General features: G+C 30.9%; 1 protein-coding gene across 4 annotated transcripts in view; it reads left to right on the top strand.

Moving 5' to 3' along the window:
• LOC119604092 (integrin alpha-PS2) overlaps positions 1-20,335 on the top strand; it is a 90,935-nt gene that overhangs the window by 55,874 nt on the left and 14,726 nt on the right. For all 4 annotated transcript variants that reach the window (XM_037956542.1, XM_037956541.1, XM_037956543.1 and 1 more), the window contains exons 4-5: positions 1,090-1,187; positions 15,164-15,290. In XM_037956542.1, coding sequence (XP_037812470.1) covers positions 1,090-1,187; positions 15,164-15,290 — 225 coding nt within the window. The remainder of the gene's footprint in view (positions 1-1,089; positions 1,188-15,163; positions 15,291-20,335) is intronic.

Here is a 20,335-nt window from a genome sequence, read left to right as displayed (position 1 = left end):
TATAAATATTCATATATTTTAATTCAGAGGTAATACAAACTTATCATTTGATATAATTTCAAATTATTAATTATTTTAACTAATAATTATTTATACTAAATTTCTTCTCTCTTTTCTCTTCTTACAAAATATAATTTCATAATTTTTTAATAAAATCAATACAGATTTAAATAAATGTTTTATCAGATTAAAAGGTATGCAAATGGAGCAATTATGAAAATCCTAAAATAAATACAAAATGGAATTATTTGCACTACAACTTAAATAAAAAATGTAAATACACCACAAAATATTAAAAAAAATATATATATTTATCATCATCATAATTTCAAAATCAAATTGTATATAAAAAATTCTTAATTTCTTTTAATTGTGTGTGAGATTTATTTTTTTTTTTCATATTTTAGTTTCAATTTAAATAAAACGCATTATAAAACTTCCGCTTCATTTTAATCATACAAAATAATAATAATAAATTATTTTTTCCTTTATTTTAAATCAACCACCGTGATTTATGAAAATAGCAATAATAACAAAACACCATTTCCAAAGTTAGATGAAAAATAATGTTTCATAGATTACACTCTTTATGATACATAGATCAAGAAGGATAGTCTCTTTTAAGGGACAAAACACAAAAGATTTTTAAAACATTGTTTTTAAAGTTTCTGTTGGTTTTCGGAAATGGTGTAATTTATATAAATGTCTCTCTGTCTATTTAAAAAATACTTTATTGACTTTATAAATATTCTGTAATTCACTGATCATCATCTGAAAAAAAACCAACACATGAGTATGAAAATAATGATAATGAAGATCACAATTGTGATGATGACAATAACTATTTTAGAGACTCTCTAGATACTACATGATGAGTCCATAATTCTCGTTTGTTTTTATTTTATATTTATAATTTGTTTTAACTGCTTTTTAATTGAGCCATTCTTTCTATTTTTTATTATGATTGTTTTTGATTAATTGTCTAGTAGATTCTTTCTTTTTTTTCTGTTAGTTTTCAGTGTTTTCTTTTTTAAACTTTACATTTTGAAAATAATTTATTTAAATTTGTTTGTGTTTTCTATTTTACAGGCAATAATCGTAATACACAGGGCGATGTGATTGATCGCAAGTCATATCAATGGTTGGGTGCAACAGTGGCAACCAGTCGTGATAACGATTTAGTTGTGGTGAGTACTAGTAGCAAGAATAGAAATTTTGTAGTTCAACGATTTATTTATTAATGAATTAATAACTAAAGACTAGACTATAGACTAGACTATAGACTAGACTATAGACTAGACTATAGACTAGACTATAGACTAGACTATAGACTAGACTATAGACTAGACTATAGACTAGACTATAGACTAGACTATAGACTAGACTATAGACTAGACTATAGACTAGACTATAGACTAGACTATAGACTAGACTATAGACTAGACTATAGACTAGACTATAGACTAGACTATAGACTAGACTATAGACTAGACTATAGACTAGACTATAGACTAGACTATAGACTAGACTATAGACTAGACTATAGACTAGACTATAGACTAGACTATAGACTAGACTAGACTAGACTATAGACTAGACTATAGACTAGACTATAGACTAGACTATAGACTAGACTATAGACTAGACTATAGACTAGACTATAGACTAGACTATAGACTAGACTATAGACTAGACTATAGACTAGACTATAGACTAGACTATAGACTAGACTATAGACTAGACTATAGACTAGACTATAGACTAGACTATAGATAGACTATAGACTAGACTATAGACTAGACTATAGACTAGACTATAGACTAGACTATAGACTAGACTATAGACTAGACTATAGACTAGACTATAGACTAGACTATAGACTAGACTATAGACTAGACTATAGACTAGACTATAGACTAGACTATAGACTAGACTATAGACTAGACTATAGACTAGACTATAGACTAGACTATAGACTAGACTATAGACTAGACTATAGATAGACTAGACTATAGACTAGACTATAGACTAGACTATAGACTAGACTATAGACTAGACTATAGACTAGACTATAGACTAGACTATAGACTAGACTATAGACTAGACTATAGACTAGACTATAGACTAGACTATAGACTAGACTATAGACTAGACTATAGACTAGACTATAGACTAGACTATAGACTAGACTATAGACTAGACTATAGACTAGACTATAGACTAGACTATAGACTAGACTATAGACTAGACTATAGACTAGACTATAGACTAGACTATAGACTAGACTATAGACTAGACTATAGACTAGACTATAGACTAGACTATAGACTAGACTATAGACTAGACTATAGACTAGACTATAGACTAGACTATAGACTAGACTATAGACTAGACTATAGACTAGACTATAGACTAGACTATAGACTAGACTATAGACTAGACTATAGACTAGACTATAGACTAGACTATAGACTAGACTATAGACTAGACTATAGACTAGACTATAGACTAGACTATAGACTAGACTATAGACTAGACTATAGACTAGACTATAGACTAGACTATAGACTAGACTATAGACTAGACTATAGACTAGACTATAGACTAGACTATAGACTAGACTATAGACTAGACTATAGACTAGACTATAGACTATAGACTAGACTAGACTAGCTATAGACTAGACTATAGACTAGACTATAGACTAGACTATAGACTAGACTATAGACTAGACTATAGACTAGACTATAGACTAGACTATAGACTAGACTATAGACTAGACTATAGACTAGACTATAGACTAGACTATAGACTAGACTATAGACTAGACTATAGACTAGACTATAGACTAGACTATAGACTAGACTATAGACTAGACTATAGACTAGACTATAGACTAGACTATAGACTAGACTATAGACTAGACTATAGACTAGACTATAGACTAGACTATAGACTAGACTATAGACTAGACTTAGACTAGACTACACTAGACTACTAGATAGACTATAGACTAGACTATAGACTAGACTATAGACTAGACTATAGACTAGACTATAGACTAGACTATAGACTAGACTATAGACTAGACTATAGACTAGACTATAGACTAGACTATAGACTAGACTATAGATAGACTATAGACTAGACTATAGACTAGACTATAGACTAGACTATAGACTAGACTATTAGACTAGACTATAGACTAGACTATAGACTAGACTATAGACTAGACTATAGACTAGACTATAGACTAGACTATAGACTAGACTATAGACTAGACTATAGACTAGACTATAGACTAGACTATAGACTAGACTATAGACTAGACTATAGACTAGACTATAGACTAGACTATAGACTAGACTATAGACTAGACTATAGACTAGACTATAGACTAGACTATAGACTAGACTATAGACTAGACTATAGACTAGACTAGACTATAGACTAGACTATAGACTAGACTATAGACTAGACTATAGACTAGACTATAGACTAGACTATAGACTAGACTATAGACTAGACTAGACTATAGACTAGACTATAGACTAGACTATAGACTAGACTATAGACTAGACTATAGACTAGACTATAGACTAGGACTATAGACTAGACTATAGACTAGACTATAGACTAGACTATAGACTAGACTAGAGACTAGGACTATAGACTAGACTATAGACTAGACTATAGACTAGACTATAGACTAGACTATAGACTAGACTATAGACTAGACTATAGACTAGACTATAGACTAGACTATAGACTAGACTATAGACTAGACTATAGGACTAGACTATAGACTAGATATAGACTAGACTATAGACTAGACTATAGACTAGACTATATAGACTAGACTATAGACTAGACTATAGACTAGACTATAGACTAGACTATAGACTAGACTATAGACTAGACTATAGACTAGACTATAGACTAGACTATAGACTAGACTATAGACTAGACTATAGACTAGACTATAGACTAGACTATAGACTAGACTATAGACTAGACTATAGACTAGACTATAGACCAGACTATAGACTAGACTATAGACTAGACTATAGACTAGACTATAGACTAGACTAGACTAGACTATAGACTAGACTATAGACTAGACTATAGACTAGACTATAGACTAGACTATAGACTAGACTATAGACTAGACTATAGACTAGACTATAGACTAGACTATAGACTAGACTATAGACTAGACTATAGACTAGACTATAGACTAGACTATAGACTAGACTATAGACTAGACTATAGACTAGACTATAGACTAGACTATAGACTAGACTATAGACTAGACTATAGACTAGACTATAGACTAGACTATAGACTAGACTATATAGACTAGACTATAGGACTAGGACTGATAGACTAGACTATAGACTAGACTATCGAATAGACTATAGAACTAGACTCTAGACTAGACTATAGACTTAGACTATAGGACTAGGACTATAGACTAGACTATAGACTAGACTCTGACTTAGGACTATAGACTAGGACTATAGACTCGACTATAGATAGACTATAGGACTAGGCTATAGACTTAGACTATAGACTAGGACTATAGACTAGACTATAGACTAGACTATAGACTAGACTATAGACTAGACTATAGACTAGACTATAGACTAGACTATAGACTAGACTATAGACTAGACTATAGACTAGACTATAGACTAGACTATAGACTAGACTATAGACTAGACTATAGACTAGACTATAGACTAGACTATAGACTAGACTATAGACTAGACTATAGACTAGACTATAGCCTAGACTATAGACTAGACTATAGACTAGACATAGACTAGACTATAGCTAGACTATAGACTAGACTATAGACTAGACTATAGACTAGACTATAGACTAGACTATAGACTAGACTATAGACTAGACTATAGACTAGACTATTCGACTAGACTATCACTAGACTATAGACTAGACTATAGATAGACTATAGATAGGACTATAGACTAGATTATCGGACTAGGACTATAGGACTAGATAAGACTAGACTATAGACTAGACTATAGACTAGACTATAGACTAGACTATAGACTTAATACAATAAATTACCAGCTAGTTTATGACTACAAAAAAAAACACAGTTGAGATCACCAAGTTACAAAGTTAAAAAACCAATTTGTTCAATTAAATTGGCGCATTTACACAAAATATACAAACTAAACTAAAAAGAAATGACCATAAAATCAAGACAAGACTCCAAGTATTTTTATAACTTACGTTTATTTCCAATAAAAAAAATAGCAAAAAAATCTCTTTTTCACAACCTGTGTCTGTATAATTGAAGGTCAGGTTAATAATAAAAATTAAACGAAAAAATCGAACACAAAATCATTAAATTTATAACAAACTTAAAGAACTTTACATTTTGCCGTGATTAAAAAACAACATAAAAATTGAAATGAAGCAGAGAAGTCAGCTGTTTCACTTGCATGTCATGAAACCCTAATGACTGTGATAATGTGAACCATGATGATGAGATACTTGTCTGTTAATTGAGCTTTCATTACACGAGGCAAAAGAAAAATAATAAAATTAACTATTAACTATTTGACCACCCCCCCACTCCCTTCTGCAGACGTTTTAGCCAATATACTCCGGTGAAAATGAGAGCAGGTAAACAAAACCAATAGTTAAATCGTTAACAATTAAAAAAACATTTAAACTGCTTTAAGCAGTCGGGGGGACACACCTTAATGTGGCAAGACACACACGCGTTGACTTGAAACAGTTTTGGTCTGACAGACTGTCCGTCGTTCCTCACTGACCTGACACCAGTCAACTGCAAATGACCCAATAAGATTTAATATTTTCTTCTTCCACTACAAAACAAACAATTTAATGATTACAATGATTTTGTTTTACTTTCTTTTTTTTACTTTTCTGTTTGTTTTTTAGATTCTTAATGAAAAGTGAAAACAATATTTTCCTTTATGGTTATACACATACACATTCACTCTTTGTTAAGATTACAACATTTACCAGTCATAACTTAAGCCCCTAAAGACTTTTCAATAGTCATACATACGTGGTAAAAACTTTACTTGTGTGTTAATCCCACAACTCCCACCTTTTACTCGTACATGCCTATAAAAGCGTTAAAATTGTTTTTCAATCAGCCCACCCACCCAGTAATTGTTTTAGAAAACTCTATAACCTAACAAAGTAGACTAGAAAAGCCCACCTATATAATCTATTTAGCTCATGGTTGTTGTGATTTAATCGTTAAACTTTAAGAAAACATGTGTTTAATATTCTATTCTTTTGAAGAAATTGAAAGTTATGAATGGTTTAGTGTAATCTTCTTTAAGAACGTTTAAATATGATGTTAAATAATCATAAGAGATTAGATACTGGACCACACAATGGGATATGTAAGCTATTGTTTGTACTATTGGTTAGTTTATAACCAATAGTCTAGTCTATAGTCCGGTCTTTAGTCTACACTATATTCTGGGCCATAGACTAGATTATAATCTAATAGTGCGGAGTATAGACCAGTGTTTGGTTTGGACTATAGTCTAGTCAACAGTCATTATTACAGTTTGGACTAAACTGTAGTCTATACTCTGGACTATAGTGTGTACTATGGTACGTCCATAGTCGGTACTATAACCTAGGCTATAGTGTGGACTATAGTTTGGACCACCGTCTAGTGTATAGTATGGACAATAGATTAGTCTATAATCTGGACTACAATCTAGTCTACAGTCTGCACTATAGTCTAGACTATAATCAGGATTACAATTTTGATATATAGTCAGGACTATAGTGTAGTATATAGTCTGAGCTATAGTCTGAACTATTGTCTAGTCTATAGACTAGACTATAGTCTAGTCTAAAGTCTGGACTATAGTCTAGTATATAATAAATATAAATCGTCTGGTATATAGTCTGGACTATAGTATAGTCTATAGTCTGAATTATAGTGTCCAGCCTTTTATCTATTCTATTATCTGGACTATAGTCTTGTCTACAGTCTGTACTATAGTGTAATTTGTAGTCCAGTCTATAGTTTTAGTTTAGTTTTGTCTATAGTCAATTCTGTAGTCTATAGTCTAGTCTATAGTCAATTCTTTAGTCTGTTCCATGGTATGGACTATATTCTAGTCTATGGTTTGGAATACAGTCCACATTATAGTCAATTCTATGTTCTAGCCTGTGGTCTTGACTAAAGTCTACAATCTAGTCCATAGTCTAGTCTATAGCCGAGTCTATAATTTGGACTATATCATAGTCTTTAGTCTAGGCTATAATCAAGTCTATAATCTAGTTTATAATCTATAATCTAGTCTAGACTATAGTCTAGTCTAGTCTATAGTCTGTATTATAATCCGGTCTATGGTCTGGACTATAGTCTAGTCTATAGTCTGGACTGTAATCTAGTCTATAGCCTGGACTACAGTCTAGTCTATAGTCTGGACTATAGTCAAGTCTATAGTCTGGACTATAGTCAAGTCTATAGTCTGGATTATAGTCTAGTCTATAGTCTGGACTATAGTCTAGTCTATAGTCTGGACTATAGTCTAGTCTATAGTCTGGACTATAGTCAAGTATACAGTCTGGATTACAGTCAAGTATACAGTGTGGATTACAGTCAAGTATACAGTGTGGACTACAGTCTAGTCTATAGTCTGGTCTATGGTCTAGTCAATAGTCTAATTTAGTCAAGTCTACAGTGTAGTTTATAGTCTGGGTTATAAAACTAGTCTATAGCCTGGACTGCAGCCCAGTCTATAGCCTGGATTATAGTCTAGTCTATAATCTAGCTATAGTTTAGTCTCTAGTGTGGACTATAATCTAATTTAGTTTTCTTTGAAAAAAAAATTATAATGTGCGACAGTTTTCTTTAACAAAAATCTTAGAAATTTTTTCCAAATTTTTCTCTGTAGCACAGTGTTTAATTTAAATTTTGTAATAAATATTTTGTTTATTTATTATTTTTTGTGTATTTAACATTATAAATGTTCATTTTGTTGATGTGGTTTTAAAAATTTATGTTTTGTTCCGCCTTATTGTGTCATTCAAACGTCACACAGCAGGCTGTCAAACTTCATCAAATGTCATAAGTTTTGTTGTTTTGTTGTATGGCTTGTGTTTTCAAATCCAAAACAAAACACAAAAAAGTCACATTTACCACAGAATACAACAAATAGATGATGGGAGGTACATGCAGCCAAAAAAAAAAAAGAGATTTAAATTGAAAAGTCATGTGAAGGGGAGCTTAAGGAAAATTTGGTGACTTTTGAAATTATGGAAATATTGCTATAACCAGAAACAGGTGTTGTAACTCATAATTTATTAAATTTTTAGAGTTTTAGCATCCTCGATTTAAACGAAAATTTTAAGATTTTTATTACTATAATAATATTTATTAATTTAACACCTTTATTTGGACACAAACTGTTAGAGGAGTCATGCTAAATTTTTATATATTTTTCATTAGACAACATATGGCTATGAAAAAAAAACACCAAAACAGCAGACGCCAAAATTGCAACAATCTTTTAAAAAAAGTGTCATTTAACAAATAACGATAGAAGAGAAAAACTTAATAACAATATCAAATGACATCATCTTAAATAAAATCTAAAATACAGTTTAATATAAAAAAAACTCAATACCTTTATTGGCTTTTTTTAATAAAAATAAGACAATACAAAAAACTTTTGAAAAAAAGAATCTAAACCGAACGTGTTGACTTTTGACCCCTGCATAAAGAAACAAAAAACACTCCTTTATAAAGAAGTTAGGACAGGCTTCAATGGAAGACAATAACAAGCCGCTAATGGATTAATATGATCAAAGATGACTGGTCACCATAAACAACAACAGGGAGGAATAACAAGACAATGGCATGAAACAAAAAAATGACAACAGAATTCAGTTAAAAAAAAAAAACAAAATCAATAAAAGAAATATTTAAATTTTATGTGGCAAATTCAAATCCTTATATGGAGCTGCTGCTGCACAAAAGCAGGAAGGCAAACAACTAACATTAAAATTAACGTTGATGTGACAACGTGACATGACAATTTTCTTTGAAAAGCAAAACCTATGAAAATATGCCGACTGCTAGGAGTGCACATTTTTTGAAAAATTAAATCTGAACTTTTAGAAAAAATGTCAATTGAATGCAAAAATTAAAACATCATTGTGTTTATGGTGAAAGAAAAAGAATTTTTTATAGTTTTATATTCAAAAAGTGCTAACTCTAACTTGGAACAAAATGAGTTTTTGAAGGCAAATGATAAGTTTACATCAGTTAAGTTATTATAAAGGAAAGTAAGTTATTAATTTGTTTAAACAGAAAACTGGTAATTTTTGAGTTAGCCTTTTTTGATTATAGAGTCTTGTTATAATTTTTTTACTTTTTTTTGGTTAAGTTTGATAATAGTTTTTTCTTAATGTCAACAGAAAATCGATTTATTTAATATTGAATGCAGTTAAAAATTCATAACAATTCAATGTAATTTTTATTTTGGTTAAGCAACAGTATAGGATAAAAGTTTAGCACAAATGACGGACGGAATTGTTTTGTTACCCTTTAGTGGGTAAGGTATATTGGGTTTGTGCTGATGTTTGTAGCAAACAACAATATTCGTCCTATACCCTCCTTAAAGTATACCAATCGGCTCAGAATCACTCCCTGAGTCGATTAAGCTATGTCCGTCCGTCTGGCTGGCCATGTAAACCTTATGTCGCAATTTTCAATATAATTGGTTGAAATTTGGTACACGCGCTTTTTTTGGTCCGAGGAATGTTAAAATCGGCCCATTATTTCACCTAGCCCTCATACAAGAGAACCTCCCGAAAAGGGCCTTTGAGCTCATAAGTATGTTAAGTATTTCAGCATCTCGATAAAAAGCAGCACAAATAAGTTTCATACAGGCCTTGATAACCTTGACAAAATTCATAAAGATCGGGCCTCATTTAACCCTAGTTCAAATACAAAGTCCCCTTCAGAAAATGACTTGAATGTCCAAAATTCACATATAAACACTAATATCGCGATGAATTTAAACACAAATAAATACTATATAAATATAAATCTAATCACAAAATTTTACGGGGATCGGTCCATATTTGCCCATATCCCCCATATAAACCCTCTTTCAGAAAATTAGTTTTTAGTTCATGAATTGCTTTAGTGTATCGGAAACAAGGTTATATTGATCATAAATACTTTATTATGGAAAATAAATCACATGTTATATTCATAACTGGTGTAGGGTCGGCCACCGATTTTGCTGTTTTAAATGGAAAATATCTCGAAATCATGTCTAATAAAATAATCCTAGATCTGAATTTTTTAATAAATACTATTAATTGAATCGGCTTTTTGTCCAAAAACCATTTTCATTCATAATAAGAAAATTTCATGAATAGTATGAACATGACAATTTTCGTTTTCGGAATTAATGTTATATCTCTCATGTATATGAACCGATTTTGCTGTTTTAAATGGAAAATATCTCGATTGAATGTCTTATAGAATAATCCAATATTTGAATTGTTTAATAAATACTATTAATTTCATTCAGAATAAGAAATGTTCATAAATAGTATGAACATGACAATTTTTGATTGTTTTTTACTTATTTTTTCGAGTTCAATTATTTGAAGATGTCGATATCGAGCTAAAATTTTAAAACAGTTATCATGAACATTACCATTGTACCGGTGTCGGTCTAGACGTGCTATACTTTCCTACTTGTTATTTGAAGAATTTTAAGAGCAAGGGCAATATTTAAGCCGCTATTTTTTTCTGCCCTACTGTTTGTAAACCAAATATCTTTAATTCTTGTGATTGTTTTCATGGCTTTATATTGTAGGTGCATAAAAAAATTGTTGGCTTTCAATAAAACGATATTTTTACAAAAACTTTGTTTTCTCTACTGAATCGGTTGCCAGAATACACTACAATAAATGATCTTCAACTTTAAGCTATTGTATTATCGCCAGGCATGGAAATATCAACTTTTATCATACTTTATAAAGACTGCTACTTACAGTTCAACTAACATGGAAGTAGTTTAGTAATGCCTCGCTTATAGTCTGTTATATAAGTCCGTAATAGAAAAATGCTCAATCCACAAATACATTAACCTTGAAAATATTTTTCAAATACAAAAGTATTTATCACCTAAAATCGAAGTAACCAAGGGTCTTTTATATACGATCTTAATCACTTATGGGTAATTTTTTTGGATTTTAAATAACATAACTAACCAACGTTTGTATAATATTTTGATCCTTGAGATATAAAGGGATTTTAAAAATATAAGTTCAATCAACAAACGAACAAATAATTTACAAATTTAAAACCAGATCCAAAAAATTTTCAAGTTAATTGTTAGATATAGACAGAAAAAGATCTTTCAAAATAAAAAGATCAATTTGCCATACCTGCCCTGCTATTACGATCATTGTAGATGCTGTTGTTATTATTGTTGCTGGATCTGGTTACGTTTTTAAGCTCTCCATTTAAAACTGACAATGATGACAAGAATATCTACGCCAACCACAACAACAACGATAACAATGATATACCCCTAGATCATAGGTTCCTTGTTTTTTTACAGCTTTTGGTGTAGTAGTTGCGAATTGCAAAATACTTGTGTATAAATATGTATTTTGGTGGGTTCACAATTGAATTTTTTTGTGCAAGTACATACGATATTTGCAGTAGATTTGTAGTTTTTTTTTTTTGGTGAATTGTTCAAGTATGTTTTTTCCACTTCGATACGAACGATTATTTACCAAAAATGGTCAATATGACCATTTAAAATATAAAAAAATATATGTATAAGTCGAGATAAAAAACAAACAAAAACTTGAATGAATTGTAAGAAAATTGTTTTAAAAGATTTTTAACAGTTGTTTTTTTAAACGGTTTTTGGGGGATTTGTTGTAAGAGAAAAATTCGTTTTAGTCGTGTGTTTTTATTTCGGCAGATATTTTTCTACTTGTTGTAAATCATGATTTTAGTTAAGAGAATAGGGTTTGCGAAAGAAATTTCTTTTGAGGGAAAGGGAACTATCGCAGATTTAGTGCCAGACCTTGGGAGTTGACTTTACTACAGACTAGAATATAGACTAAAGTATAGACTAGACTATAGACTGGACTATAGACTAAATAGTCTGATTTATAGTCCAGTCTAGACTATAGACTAGACCGTAGGCTAGACTACAGACTAGACTAGACTATAGATTAGACTATAGACTAGACTATAGACTAGACTATAGACTAGACTATAGACTAGACTATAGACTAGACTATAGACTACACTATAGACTAGACTATAGATTATACTATAGACTAGACTATAGACTAGACTATAGACTAGAATATAGACTAGACTATAGACTAGACTATAGACTAGACTATAGACTAGACTATAGACTAGAATATAGACTAGACTATAGACTAGACTAGACTATAGACTAGACTATAGACTAGAATATAGACTAGACTAGACTAGACTAGACTAGACTAGACTAGACTAGACTAGACTAGACTATAGAACTGAACTAGAACTGAACTAGAACTGAACTAGAACTGAACTAGAACTGAACTAGAACTGAACTAGAACTGAACTAGAACTGAACTAGAACTGAACTAGAACTGAACTAGAACTGAACTAGAACTGAACTAGAACTGAACTAGAACTGAACTAGAACTGAACTAGAACTGAACTAGAACTGAACTAGAACTGAACTAGAACTGAACTAGAACTGAACTAGAACTGAACTAGAACTGAACTAGAACTGAACTAGAACTGAACTAGAACTGAACTAGAACTGAACTAGAACTGAACTAGAACTGAACTAGAACTGAACTAGAACTGAACTAGAACTGAACTAGAACTGAACTAGAACTGAACTAGAACTGAACTAGAACTGAACTAGAACTGAACTAGAACTGAACTAGAACTGAACTAGAACTGAACTAGAACTGAACTAGAACTGAACTAGAACTGAACTAGAACTGAACTAGAACTGAACTAGAACTGAACTAGAACTGAACTAGAACTGAACTAGAACTGAACTGAACTAGAACTGAACTAGAACTGAACTAAGAAATGAACTAGAACTGAACTAGAACTGAACTAGAACTGAACTAGAACTGAACTAGAACTGAACTAGAACTGAACTAGAACTGAACTAGAACTGAACTAGAACTGAACTAGAACTGAACTAGAGACTGAACTAGAACTGAACTAGAACTGAACTAGAATGAACTAGAACTGAACTAGAACTGAACTAGAACTGAACTAGAACTGAACTAGAACTGAACTAGAACTGAACTAGAACTGAACTAGAACTGAACTAGAACTGAACTAGAACTGAACTAGAACTGAACTAGAACTGAACTAGAACTGAACTATAACTGAACTAGAAACTGAACTAGAACTGAACTAGAACTGAACTAGAACTGAACTACTAGAACTGAACTAGAACTGAACGTAGAACTGAACTGAACTAGAACTGAACTAGAACTGAACTAGAACTGAACTAGAACTGAACTAGAACTGAACTAGAACTGAACTAGAACTGAACTAGAACTGAACTAGAACTGAACTAGAACTGAACTAGAACTGAACTAGAACTGAACTAGAACTGAACTAGAACTGAACTAGAACTGAACTAGAACTGAACTAGAACTGAACTAGAACTGAACTAGAACTGAACTAGAACTGAACTAGAACTGAACTAGAACTGAACTAGAACTGAACTAGAACTGAACTAGAACTGAACTAGAACTGAACTAGAACTGAACTAGAACTGAACTAGAACTGAACTAGAACTGAACTAGAACTGAACTAGAACTGAACTAGAACTGAACTAGAACTGAACTAGAACTGAACTAGAACTGAACTAGAACTGAACTAGAACTGAACTAGAACTGAACTAGAACTGAACTAGAACTGAACTAGAACTGAACTAGAACTGAACTAGAACTGAACTAGAACTGAACTAGAACTGAACTAGAACTGAACTAGAACTGAACTAGAACTGAACTAGAACTGAACTAGAACTGAACTAGAACTGAACTAGAACTGAACTAGAACTGAACTAGAACTGAATTAGAACTGAACTAGAACTGAAGAAATCGACTTTTTGGCAAACCCTATTATTGCAAACACTTTAAAATCTAAGTTTAAAGACGAATAAGTTATTTACTTTGAAAGTTAAGAAGTTTTTTTTTCGATCGATGGCAGATTTTCGTTGTATTATAAATAAATTTGAAATTCAAAATAAATTCTCAAAGGCAACCAACCAACAATCAACATACACTAGCCATTGTTCTAAGATATCTTTAAATATATTTCAAAACAACTTTAAGAGAGAGAAAGAAAAAAAAACTAAATAAAATAAGATAAAGGAATTCTTTTTATGTATAAATTTGTAAAAGTAATTGTTTTATGAGCCAAACAACATTCATACCAAAAAAAGAAAACTTAAACATTCACCTGATAAAAAAAAATGTAGAGGGATCAGGAGGATTTAACAGTGCATCATCCAGTGTTTGCGCTATAGAGTTGAAATAAAAGACGGAAAATAAACAAAAAATATATATATTAAGTCTTTTTGTCTGAATTTCAACGCTTTTTATCTACTGCAGTGTGTGATGGACAACTAAATGCCTGGCTGCCCGGCCTTAAAGTGACCATATTTGGTTGACAGGTTGCCTTCGTCATATAAGTGTACATTGATGATGTTTGTTTGTATAAATTTTTGATTTTTTTCATGGAGAGTCCATGAGTTACCTTAAATACGCAGGCAAACATATATCCAACCAACGAACCATCCATCCATCCATCTATCTATTGAATATATCCACCACGTATTCAGCAGCAATTCATTGCATGAATCATTTTTATTTCAGTCGTATCTTTTTCTCTTTATGATTTCAATTGATGTGATCATGTATGATTTTTTATTAAAAAAAAATATTTTATTTATTGTTTTTGGTAGTTTTATTGTTGTGGACTTTTATTAACATGGTTTTAAAGTTTTTTTTGTCTTTTCTTCCCCTTTTTTCAATTGTGATTTTATTTATTTATGTTTGAAAATATTTATTTAAAATCTTTTTTTATTTTATGCTTTTTCTACAGGCTTGTGCTCCACGTTATGTTTTCCATACCATAACACCAAAAAAGAATTTACGCTGGGATCCCATTGGTACGTGTTTTACCACAAGAAACTTTACGCATTTCAATGAAGTCTCACCATGTCGTACAAGTAAGTTGAACAGTATTTTCTATGTAAATTTATTTTATAAATAAAAAACTATTTTTATTTAAATTATGTATAAATAATTTTTGAAAAGCATTAATTTTTTTTTTTTTTCAAAAAAAAAAAATCTACAAAATATTGATATTGTCACAAAAACAGTAACCATCATATTTTTTGACACATTTCCCGAGAATTTGAAATGACAGCGACGCCTGTCGCTGAAATTGTAGTTTATAGATTGTTTTTAAAAGTAGAAATATTATTTTGATATGTTCCTGATTTATAGTAAATTTCGATATTCCCGGAAGCTTTGGAAATTTAATACCTTCCCAAATAATAACCATCTTCAAAACCTTGTTTTATTTCGATATTAAGGAGGAGGCCTATTACGGTGACTTGGGTCGATTATGGACCGAATTCTTTAGAACTTCAAAGAGTGATTTACTTCTCATTATAAATAGTTTTTGTAGACTTTCTTTTAATGCCTTCATTTTTAAACGATTTATTAAAAATAAAGAGATTTATTCTACGTAGATCTATATGGGTGGTAGAACCGATCAATTTTGGACCGATCCTTATGAAAATTGGTAAATATATTTTGGTTCATAAAAATCTTCTTAGGGATATTACTAGTCCTATTCTAAGAGGGTTAAAGTCAAAAATTACCCCTTAGCACTTCTCATTTTGACCCTATCGTATTTTCAGTAGACAGACGGACATGGCTAGATCGTCTTACAATCCAAAAAGGTCCCAAATACATGTTTAGAGAACCCTAATATATACTTTTAGCTGGTATTTAATAATATTGTTCACGACCGATATTTATGTGTTGCTACGGGTCGTGCGAATATTTTAGTGGAACATAACATTCTGAAAATATATTTCGGCAACATTTTATTGATCAATTAATTTGTTTTTATTCAAAGTTATCAGTTCAAATTGAAATTTATGTGACTATAGGAAGGATCTATTGATCGGTTTGAATTTGACGAAAGGCGGTTTAAAAGATCTATTTCCAAATAGACTAGACTATAGACTAGACTATAGACTAGATTATAGACTAGACTATAGACTACACTATAGACTAGACTATAGACTAGACTATAGACTAGACTATAGACTAGACTATAGACTACACTATAGACTAGACTATAGACTAGACTATAGACTAGACTATAGACTAGACTATAGACTAGACTATATACTAGACTATAGACTAGACTATAGACTAGACTATAGACTAGACTATAGACTAGACTATAGACTAGACTATAGACTAGACTAGACTAGACTATAGACTAGACTAGACTAGACTATAGACTAGACTATAGACTAGACTATAGACTAGACTATAGACTAGACTATAGACTAGACTATAGACTAGACTATAGACTAGACTATAGACTAGACTATAGAATAGACTAGACTAGACTATAGACTAGACTATAGACTAGACTATAGACTAGACTATAGACTAGACTATAGACTAGACTATAGACTAGACTATAGAATAGACTATAGACTAGACTATAGACTAGACTATAGACTAGACTATAGACTAGACTATAGACTAGACTATAGACTAGACTATAGACTAGACTATAGACTAGACTATAGACTAGACTATAGACTAGACTATAGACTAGACTATAGACTAGACTATAGACTAGACTATAGACTAGACTATAGACTAGACTATAGACTAGACTATAGACTAGACTATAGACTAGACTAGACTATAGACTAGACTATAGACTAGACTATAGACTAGACTATAGACTTTGAAGTTAGACTAGACTATAGACTAGACTATAGACTAGACTATAGACTAGACTATAGACTTGACTATAGACTAGACTATAGACTAGACTATAGACTAGACTTGACTATAGACTTGACTATAAACCAGTGATGCCAAGTGTAGGGATTTTTCCCTTTTTGTAGGGATTTTTTTCAAAAATTTCACGTGTAGGGAAAAAGGGAAAGATTTCTTACTATTGTCAAGTTGTAGGGATTTTTCCAATTTCATAGTTTTTATCAACTAAAAATATACTCTTTCATGTATTAAACTTTAAAATTAAAAATGAAATAATTTTTAAGAGCGGGTTTTTGAGATGGTAATCAAATGCCAATTAATAATCAGATTATTTAATCTAAAAATAAATTTAATCTTATGTTAATCCCCTTTGATGTTTTTGAGTACAAGATTAAACTTCGCAGTGTTGCCATACAAAACAACAGAAAATGTCACTGTTTGTTATCAAAACAATGCATATTTTATAAAAAAGAAGAAAACAATTGTAAATTTAATATGAAAATTAATGAAAACTTAAATTAAAAACAAAAAAATGTATTTTGAAGTGTCCATAATTTATACTAATCAATAAATAGAACATTTTAATGTTTATATTTATAAAAATTTTATTAATTTTTTTGCATCAGCTGTTTACACTTTTACATTTCGTGCTTAAGATTAAACCACCTCCATTGGGCGCTTAAACTTGCAAACCAAATTAACTAATTGAGTACTCAAAAACATCTTTCGAGGATTAATTTTAATTTAATCGCTAATCTTTCACCTAAAGATTTGCCATAAGTGTATCGTTAGTAAAAATTCCGCTTGTAATTTCTACAATATGTGTACCTATATATCGCTACAAGCCTGGTATAATCCAAAATTCGGGATTCTTGAACTGAGGTCTACAAAACATGCGACATACGAAAATCTTTCATATAGATTTATTAAATTTCTAATATGTCTATTATTTTCGATGTGAAATCGACTTTTTGTAAACGTAAAAACTAAAACCCACGTTTTCGTGAATATTAGACAACTAAAAATTTAATTTCAATTTAGATGAGAAACATATTAACCTCAACTATCTGAATTTGGATTTTTAAAATCCCTTGATTTGTTTAAAAGTTATCAAAAAAAATAGTTAAATGTCATTAAATATTCATATCCATTTTTCTTGAAACGACTTTTTTGGATTATGCCATTCCTGTAGGGCGATATATTCTGACTCCTTATAGATAGAGTAGTCGGGGACTTAATGCAGTAACTCAGGATTGAAAAAAATAATTTAATGTTCTGAAAATTTATAAAAGTAAACCGCAAAAAGTAAACCTTATTTAAAATAATTATATTAAATTTTATGATTTTTTTTTGTTGGGGGCACATATAATAAATTTTTAACATCGAATCGTGATACTGCCATAAATCTCTCAATTAATAAATGTATATTATAAAACAGAGCTAATATTTTAGTTTTTTATGTTATTTTTGTATTTTTTTAAGATAAACTTGGAAAAAAATGGAAAAAAGTAGTGTAGGGAAAAATTTAGGGAAAATAAAAAGTGGGTGTAGGGAAAAAAGGGATTTTTTCTCATAAGCGTAGGGATTTCTGAAAAAAATCTCCTGGCATCACTGCTATAGACTAGACTGCGTAACTTCACTTTCCTCTAGGGAACTAACTTTACCTTAATAAAACTTAAAAAAAAACATTCAGAAACTCTGATGCCTTAAAGGATTCCCAATACTATTAAGACACAGCAACAATTTGTTTTTAATGTTTCACATATTTTCTCAACAACGTTTACATTAACCACATCTCCAAACTCAATACGCAACGTTTAACATTTAAAATATTTTCTTAAGAGAAATAGAATTTTAAACAAATAAATACCAAATTGAATAGCAATTTGTTAATCATTCCATATGCGTGCCTCCACTTGTGACCATAAAAGGATAATTGTTCTCTAAGGAATTAAAACATTTGCTAAATAAAAAAAACTCCAACAATAACTTACAAGAAATATATACAAAAGTAAAAAGTGTTGCTTTGTGTTTAGAGCTTTTAAAAATACCTATTGTCAAGGGTTAAACTGAAAAGTCCTTCTACAAACAGCAGCAATAACAAAGTTAAAAACACACACTTACTCATACATATGTATACTACGCTCTGCTACTACTACCTATTTTTACAATGATCGTGCGCCAGATCAAATTAAACGATAACAATTTGTCTCTGAAGTGTTTCAATTTAAACATTTGCCCAGTCAAGTAAACCGCATTAATGTTGAAAAAAATTTTATATATATCCAACAACAACAACAAAAACCTCAAATGGACAGAAAATAAAAAGAGAATAAGAAAAAAATATGTCATACCAAATTCAGTTTTAGAATTGTTTTAAAGGTTTTTATTTGACTGCTTTTTTTTCCAGCGGATTGTATAGTATTTGTCGCTGTTCTTACGTAGGTACAGGCCTAACCGCAAGTAACAAGTACAATAAACAACAACATGCAACATACTAAAATTGTTGTTGTTGCTGTTGCTTTGAATTGCTTGACAAAACAACAGCAACAAATTGAAGAGCAAAAAAATTAGTTTTAACAGGGGAAGGTTAGTGTCCGAAATGGTGACAGATGTTGGGACGAGATCAGTTAGGAAGTAAATTTATTCGGTTTCAATTTAAAAATGGTTTAAGCTTCGGTTACCTAAACCTAGTTTTAAAGAAATTTTTTAGGGCCAATTATACAGATGAGAGGCTATAGAAAACTCAACTGAAAATTGTAAGACTTTTTTAGGGATCACATCTAAAGCAAGAGCTCTAGTATAGGTCTAAAAAATTATCGTCCACTTTTGTCTTAGAAGCATTGTCTCAAGGGCTTCAACAATATTCGTTCGAAATTATTTATAAACGTCGAAGCCCATTAGTATCCGATTTTTTCAAATAATTTGGAGCAGATGGAAGGGAAGTCATGGAGGATTAACTTCTTAGGAACGCAAAATATTCGAGATTTTGAACTAGTTCAGTTCTAGTTCTAGTTCAGTCCTAGTTCAGTTCTAGTTCAGTTCTAGTTCAGTTCTAGTTCAGTTCTAGTTCAGTTCTAGTTCAGTTCTAGTTCAGTTCTAGTTCAGTTCTAGTTCAGTTCTAGTTCAGTTCTAGTTCAGTTCTAGTTCAGTTCTAGTTCAGTTCTAGTTCAGTTCTAGTTCAGTTCTAGTTCAGTTCTAGTTCAGTTCTAGTTCAGTTCTAGTTCAGTTCTAG

This window comes from Lucilia sericata, unplaced genomic scaffold (genome assembly GCF_015586225.1).
Source record: "Lucilia sericata isolate MDLA Ls3-8-SP2 unplaced genomic scaffold, ASM1558622v1 Contig000360F_arrow, whole genome shotgun sequence".
Lineage (NCBI taxonomy): Eukaryota > Metazoa > Arthropoda > Insecta > Diptera > Calliphoridae > Lucilia > Lucilia sericata.
This window is presented reverse-complemented; position numbering and strand designations above follow the sequence as displayed.